This window comes from Argopecten irradians, chromosome 4 (genome assembly GCF_041381155.1).
Source record: "Argopecten irradians isolate NY chromosome 4, Ai_NY, whole genome shotgun sequence".
Classification (NCBI taxonomy): Eukaryota; Metazoa; Mollusca; class Bivalvia; order Pectinida; family Pectinidae; genus Argopecten; species Argopecten irradians.
In genome coordinates, this window is record NC_091137.1 from 11,537,934 (window position 1) to 11,545,761 (window position 7,828).

At 33.5% G+C, this 7,828-nt stretch overlaps 1 protein-coding gene across 1 annotated transcript; it reads right to left on the bottom strand.

Moving 5' to 3' along the window:
- Positions 1 to 170: 170 nt before the first annotated feature.
- Positions 171 to 6,882, bottom strand: LOC138320603 (T-complex protein 1 subunit epsilon-like). Its single transcript, XM_069263698.1, has 6 exons — positions 6,735 to 6,882; positions 6,303 to 6,488; positions 5,757 to 5,894; positions 3,125 to 3,305; positions 2,624 to 2,760; positions 171 to 642 (listed from the first exon to the last, which is right to left on the bottom strand). Exons 2-6 carry the CDS (start codon positions 6,369 to 6,371, stop codon positions 637 to 639), a joined length of 531 nt encoding a protein of 176 aa, XP_069119799.1. The 5' UTR covers positions 6,372 to 6,488; positions 6,735 to 6,882; the 3' UTR covers positions 171 to 636.
- Between the last annotated feature and the right edge of the window lie 946 nt (positions 6,883 to 7,828).

Here is a 7,828-nt window from a genome sequence, read left to right on the forward strand (position 1 = left end):
TCCAATATGCTTTGCCAATGTTAAACAACAAAACCAAACTAGAAGTCAGTCAGTGTCAGTGATTTTATAAATTTCACTTTTTAATCTGTGAAGATTCCATTTTGACCCATTTCGGCCCCACCCCTCTGGTCCCTTAATTGACCATATATGGGACAAAACACAAACAAATATTTTTCGTTTTAATTTTTTTTTTTTATAAATCACTCAAATATTATTGCGCTTTCTCACAGACACAATACACTTACAAACATTAAATATAAAAGGTAAATAAACAGCGAAGCTTTCTGTTACATCATGAACACAGCACTTTGTATTTAGCTCAGTGTTTATTGTAACTCCCAGAGGATGCCAAAACTGACAGTAACAATATTTTCATAATTTGTTCATTAGCAATATCATTTATCCTGGTAATTTATCATGGATTTTTTTAGTTGTAAATGATGATGAACAGGACGACACTTCTATTGCAGTTTTGTGCTGCAACAGCAATCACAGATCCAGGGAGAAAGAAATGGTATCCTTTCATACTCCATTTGAGTCAACACATCGGAGACAGCTGCCCACCTTCACACCTCCAAATGTCTTTCATTCCATGAATTTTTTTATAAATATTTATTAATCCTAATTCCAAAATCCTCACATCTGAAAAATATTATGGCAAAGAATTAAAAACAGATGTACAGGTGATGAAATCAATCAAATCAATAAAAGTATTTATCTTCTCTAATGGTAACACATTGTATTTTTCTGTTAAAATACAACTTCCAGTTTAATAAGCCTCAGTCCTATCATTAATAATCATTGTAATTCATGATTATGATGTCGACTTGTGTTTTTCATCATAGGCTTATTGATTCAAAAATAATTTTTATCAGCATACGTTCCAAAAAGTCAGCGGAGGAATTTATCTATTTACATATATATACATACATTATACTTTTAAACCATCGATTATTCATTAATTTAAAGTTAACCTTTCGAGTGTTTACATTTGGTTTGTTCTGTTATCAGAATATTGGATTCTTCATTTAGATATCATCAAAGTTTTCATATACTAGAAAGTTTATTATACATGATATAATGCCTATCAGTAAAAGAAACTAGAACACTGACACGTCAGAAAGGGCCCCGCTATGTGTCTGACGTGCTTAAGTGGAAAAGTAGTATTTTGACAACGAATTCTTCCGTGTTAGCTATATGTTGCTAATAAATAATTAATGTCAACATTAATTGGGAAACCGATGATGGTACATTATTATAATTCTTTGGAAAAAGTCTTCCAAGTATTTAACTTGAATCCTGATTCCAAGCTAACATTACATTAAGAGCATACAATTAACTCAAATAAATTTGACCTTGACCTTTGACTTAGTAACCTTGGCCCATGACCTTACCTTTGGATAGTCAACTCCTTGTTTAATTCTGAACAACTTTGCATCATAATGTTATAACAAAATGTTTATCAGTTAAGAGCAACAACATTGTGATTTTTTTTAAATGTTAAAATCCAAGATGGCCGATTTTTTAATTTAATTTCAGCCTGAAAAATTACCAAGCAGATCTAGGATGGATGGGGAATCATCATGTAAAATATGGGGAAAATACTCCACTCCCTTCCATCATTAATGTGCAAAAGAAAAAAAACGGACAGACGGACGGACGGACAACCTGATTACTATAGGTTGCGGGGCCCTAATTATTGTCTATTATCATAACTTTTTTGTAGAATTATAAGAGCTACTTTGTGTCTATTTGTGAATAATGAGGACTAAATACTACCTCACTTTGTGTAAACAGAAGTGTCTAGTTTTGAAACATATGGAGAAAGGAATAATTAATACATTGTAATGAATGGTATCCAGTTTCATGGAAGACATTTGTTCATATTCTATAGTTAAAATACAGCTTCCAATACCAAATCTATAAGCCTCAGTCCTATCATTAATAATCATTGTAATTCATGATTATGATGTCGACTTGTGGTTTTCATCATAGGCTTATTGATTCAAACATGGTTAAATAATTCATTTATTATTAATTATTCATTAATTTAATGCTTAAATGAATCAAAACTATTGTATACTAGTATGTTACAGAATTTAAAAGTGTGTACATCATATGAGCAAAATATCTTCCCAAGATGGTAAACGAAACCAAATTCAGGACGAACCATCGCTTCACGTGTAGTGATACACAAATGAACTTTAAATTCTAATAAATTAGACTATACAGGCACAGGGCATAAACAAATATAACACAACTGACATTTTGAAAGCCGACAGCGAAAATATCCAGGTTTAAGTTTTATTAGCAGTGAGAAACGACAATTTAAGGTAATGAAAGACTTTCTGATAATTAACCCTCTAGGTGACAATCCTAAAATGGCAATGCTGTCTCCAGTATAATTAGATGAGAGAACTTGTAACACCCATATCAAAGAGACACACAGACATACACTGTGGGACCATGGTTCAGGGTGGCAGCTTTATCTAGCACAGTGTCTGATCTGTGTAAGAGATTGAAACTCCAAACAGAAATTCGCTGTGCCTTCCCATGCCAGGATAACCCTGCATCTTTATATGGAGGTATAAACAAACCATTAAAGTCAATCTTGAGTACTTACCATGCCAGGGTAACCTTGCATCTTTTCTCCTCCTCGAACATCGTCAATCTTAAGTATCATTTTAGTTAGTTGTACAGCCAACATAATCTGGGCCCTCTTGGATGATAATGTTTCTATGACATGTTGATCTTTCATATCTGTAAAGCCAGAACAACAATTAAAGCAACGAATACACAACCACAAGTTCTAAAATATTAGACTTGAGAACAGCAAGCTTCAGTCCTATCATTAATAATCATTGTAATTCATGATTATGGTGTCGACAAAGGTTTTTCATCATTAGTTTGCAATTTTATGAACAAAAATTAGATATCTTTAAATTTAATGCAGCAAAATATTTTTAGTGAACAAAAAATAACAACAGTATTAAATTCAGTAAAATTCAACATTTCTGTTGATATCTTTAACAATTTTTGATGCAAAAGACTTACAGATAAACTATCTTTAATTCATTTGATACCCAATTAAAAAGTTTTCAAGTTGACATATGCTACTACTTACCATTTGTATCTTTAAATAAGCAATCAATTCCTAATCGTGGATTTTTCTCTTTGAGCTGGCGAGATTTGATGTCTGCTAATGTGTGAATTGGGGATGAACCACTGTTTTCAGCCAATGCAAGTGGAATACTCTCTAAAGCCTCAGCAAAGGACCTCATAGCATACTGCTCTAGTGTAGATACCTGTTAAACAGCAAAATGAAAACATTCAACACATCTGGTATATACATTAACATATGTGTATGTAAAGAATGGATATAATTTTTATCTAAAACTTTCAGCAGATGGAGGCGTTTGTAGCACCCATATCAAAGAGACACACAGAATTACACTGTGGGACCATGGTTCAGGATGACAGTTTCTCTAGCACAGTGGCATATCTGTATAGGAGATGGAAACTCAAAACAGAAATTTGTAGTGCAAAGTCAGCATTCAAATAAATGTCAAAGTTAATTTCTGATTAGTTTTTAGAAGTGAAGTCTGCAGTTTGCAAGAATGGATTCACGTTTTTTTCCACAAATATTGTATAACTGAGGATTTATCTTTCGCAACACACCCACCATTCATTAACAGTTCATTAGACTTATAATTCTGGAACAGAATTCTTTCAAAGCTAATTTTCAGTAATTTGATGAAGTGTTTACTAAGAAGGTTTACACCAACCCGTGTCAGCAATGACTGAGAATTCCTATATACTAAATATTGTAAGTAATAAATTTCATTACATTTAAAGAAAAGTAAGAACCATCAACTACCAAGTATAAGCCTCAGTCCTATCATTTAATATCAATAAATTTCATTATTATAATGTCGACATAGGTTTTTTCATCATTGGCTTTTCTTTTCATAAGAATGCATTCTTGCAATGTAAATCATTACATTTAGAAAATCTTTATATCACAAATAATTCAAAACTCTCTCAAATGGATGTTCTCATGAAATCCAATAGGTCATATATAGCTGAAATGTACAATTTTTACTATTGAGAAAATAGGTCAATATGTCACCAATAAGTCCTAGTAGATAAAAGATGCATGAACAGACCTGACAAGAAGTGGCATGAAAACTGTTTCTGCAATTAAGCTCCTGTTATATGTAATGTTTTTCCCCACAATACACGATGTTAACAATTGTGTTAACAATTGTTAACTCCAAATGTATAACTTACAAGTTCAAGATATTTTATGTTAGGGCATCAGATTTTAATCCTTCTCAAGATTAGATAATTTCAAGCTTTTGTCGCACCCATATCAAAGAGACACACAGAATTACACTGAGGGACCATGGTTCAGGGTGGCAGCTTTATCTAGCACAGTGGCATATCTGTGTAGAGATGTAAACTCAAAACAGAAATTTGTAGTGCAAAGTTGTTATTTAAATAAATATCCTGATTAATTTCTGACTATTAAAAGTAAAATCTTCAGTTTACAAGTATTGATTTTCCCTCAATACATGACAAATATTGTATTGCTAAGCATTTATCTTTCTGTAACACTCACTGTTCATAAACAATTTATTAGACTTATAAGTCTGGAACAGAATTCATTCAAAATGAATGTTCAGTAATATTATAAAGTGTTTATTATGAATGTTTACACTAACCTTTGTAATCAATCACTGAGAATTCCTATAACTGGAATACTAAATATTATAATAGTCAGAAGAATGTAAAATTTCTGTAGTATAAAGTCTGAACCATTAACTACCCAGGAATAAGCCTCAGTCCTATCATTTAATATCAATGAAATTCATTATTATAATGTCGACATAGGTTTTTCATCATTGGCTTAACAATTCCTGTATTCTTTTCATAAGAATTTATTCTTCCAATATAATTCATTACATTTAGAAAATATATTTCAAAACTCTCTCAAATGGATGTTCTCATGAAATCCAACAGATCATATATAGCTGCAATGTACAATTTTTACTATTGAGAAAACAGGTCACTTATAAGAAGTCCTAAAAGATAAGAGATGTAAGATAAATGTTTCTTGTCTTCCAATCAAGCTCCTTATTTTAAATGTTTCTTTGTTTCTTGTCTTCCAATCAAGCTCCTTATTTTAAATGTTTCTTGTCTTCCAATCAAGCTCCTTATTTTAAATGTTTCTTGTCTTCCAATCAAGCTCCTTAATTTAAATGTTTCTCGTCTTCCAGTCAAGCTCCTTATTTTAAATGTTTCTTGTCTTCCAATCAAGCTCCTTTTTTATGTAATGTCTTTTTCAACAATACATGATGTTAACAATTGTGAACACCTAATGTATAATTTACAAATTTGAAACATTTTATGTTTGGACATTTTTATCTAAAATTTTCAATCCTTCTCAAGATTAGATAATTTCAAGCTTTTGTAGCACCCATATCAAAGAGACACACAGAATTACACTGTGGGACCATGGTTCAGGGTGACAGCTTTATCTAGCACAGTGGCATATCTGTGTAGAGATGTAAACTCAAAACAGAAATTTGTAGTGCAAAGTTGGCATTCAATTCAAATAAATTAGTATATCATAAGGTAATTTCTGAATATTGAAAGTGAAATCTTCAATTTACAGATCTGTGTTTGCTTTTTTTTCTCCAAACAGGAAAAAAATATTTGTGTCTATTTGTGTCATTCCTTTTTACCATACACACCTTATTGGCAGCTTCAGCTACTGCCAGTGAACACGAGATTTCAGGCGCTCCTCCACCATACACGATTCTGTCGTCTCTAACCAAGTTACGGATGACACATAGGGCATCATGGATACTCCTTTTACCCTCCTCAATAATCTGTAATCAGATATTTAACAATTATCAATATGAAACAACTTCTCTATTTTTTTTATTTTTTTCCCAACATGCAGAGATAAAAAAAAATTGTCAAACATTTGTAGTGATTGGAAAAGTATTCTATAACTGAAGAGCATTGTTGACAATTTATTGCACCAAATTAATCGTCAAAAACTTTCTTTTAACATTTGGTCTAACAGCAACGAAGGTTGCTTCCAAGATTTTTTTAACCAAAAATAATTAGGTTTTACTAGATTTTCTTTCTTTTACTTTCCATCTAATGAATTAGATGATTTTTATGTTTGGGACTCGTTTACAAAATCTTTATGTCCTCAGTGGTGCAAGACATTTTTAAGGGAGCAGCCTTGATTTGATGAGGAGAAAATATTTCCTGTGAAAACTGCCTACCATTTTGTTACCACCGCGGATGAAGATTGTGACAGCTTTGGAGTTAGCACACTTTTCAATGACCAACATCCTGTCCTTTGTTGTACCAAAGTCTAACTCGCGTACAATGCCAGCCTGGCCAAGCTTTTCTTTTGTAAGCTCCTCAAATCGTGGGACTATTCTGCCACCTGTTGCTATGGCAATCAACTGTAATGATATAAGCAATATTGTTTCACAAAAGATATCAATATTTTTATCAGGAAAACACAAATTAGAAAGTGAAGCATTTGACATTGTTATCACAAATATTCATACACTAGAATGTAAAATTTCAAATAAATCCTATTTGAAGCCATATATGTTAAAACTTAAAGAGAGTTGGTGACAATCACCATATAAAATAAGTAATCAAAACCTAAGACAAAGTTCAAACAAAGTATATCTCCATAATACCTCGATCTCTGGACCTCCAACCCAACGTACAGCTGGCAGTTTTCTCTGCAGCAGTAAATGGTTGGCTTCGTCATCAAATCCCCACTGACAAATTACAAGGTTAGCACCCGCATCCTTTACCTATAAAACATTTAATCAAGAATTAGATAAAATACTTGTCACTATCATATTAATAAAGTCTTAAAGGTAGGTTTCGCCCAACCAAATAAATATTTTTTGGTGAAATGCGATAAGCGGAAGAAAAGATGAAACAAGAGGCCCAGAGGGCCTGTATCGCTCACCTGGTTTGTAAAGCCAAATAATTTTCTGAATACAGGTTCATTGTTTCTTTTCTGAAGGAATTTTAATATTAACCTCTAAATCCCCTATTGGGCCCCACCCCTCCTGCCCCCTGGGGGTCAGAGCCAAAATTTATACAAGTTCTGTTCCCCTTCCACAAAGGATGTTTGTGGCCAAATTTGGTTACAATCCATGCAGAACTCTATGAGAAGTAGCGATTGATAGAATTTACCTCTATTTCCCCTATTGGGCCCCGCCCCTCCTGCCCCCTGAGGGTCAGAGCCAAAATTTATACAAGTTCTGTTCTCCTACCCCGAAGGATGTTTGTGGCCAAATTTAGTTACAATCCATACAAAACTCTAGGACAATTAAGTAGCAATTTATAGAATTTACCTATAATTCCCCTATTGGGCCCCGCCCCTCCTGCCCCGGGGACCAGAGCCAAAATTTATACAAACTCAGTTCTTATTCTCCCAAGGATATTTCTGGCCAAATTTGGTTACATTCCATGCAGAACTCTATGACTAGTAGCGAATTAAAGGATTTACCTCTATTTCCCCTATTGGGCCCCACCCCTCCAGCCTCCGGGGGGCCAGAGCCAAAATTTATACAGGTTCTGTTCCCCTTCCCCCAAGGATGTTTCTGGCCAAATTTGGTTACAATCCATGCAGAACTCTACGACTAGTAGCAATTTATAGGATTTACCTCTATTTCCCCTATTGGGCCCCACCTCTCCTACCCCCAGGGGATCAGAGCCAAAATTTACACAAGTTCTGTTCCCCTTCCACAAAGGATGTTTGTGGCCAAATTTGGTT

Bases quoted from the DNA above. Each gene is read 5' to 3' on its own strand.
- LOC138320603 (XM_069263698.1), bottom strand. From the start codon at position 6,371: ATGTTGGTCATTGAAAAGTGTGCTAACTCCAAAGCTGTCACAATCTTC. The intron at 5,895-6,302 runs GTAGGCAGTTTT...ATCTGATTACAG, and splicing joins TCCGCGGTGGTAACAAAATG to ATTATTGAGGAGGGTAAAAG. The intron at 3,306-5,756 runs GTGTGTATGGTA...GCTGTTTAACAG, and splicing joins TAGCTGAAGCTGCCAATAAG to GTATCTACACTAGAGCAGTA.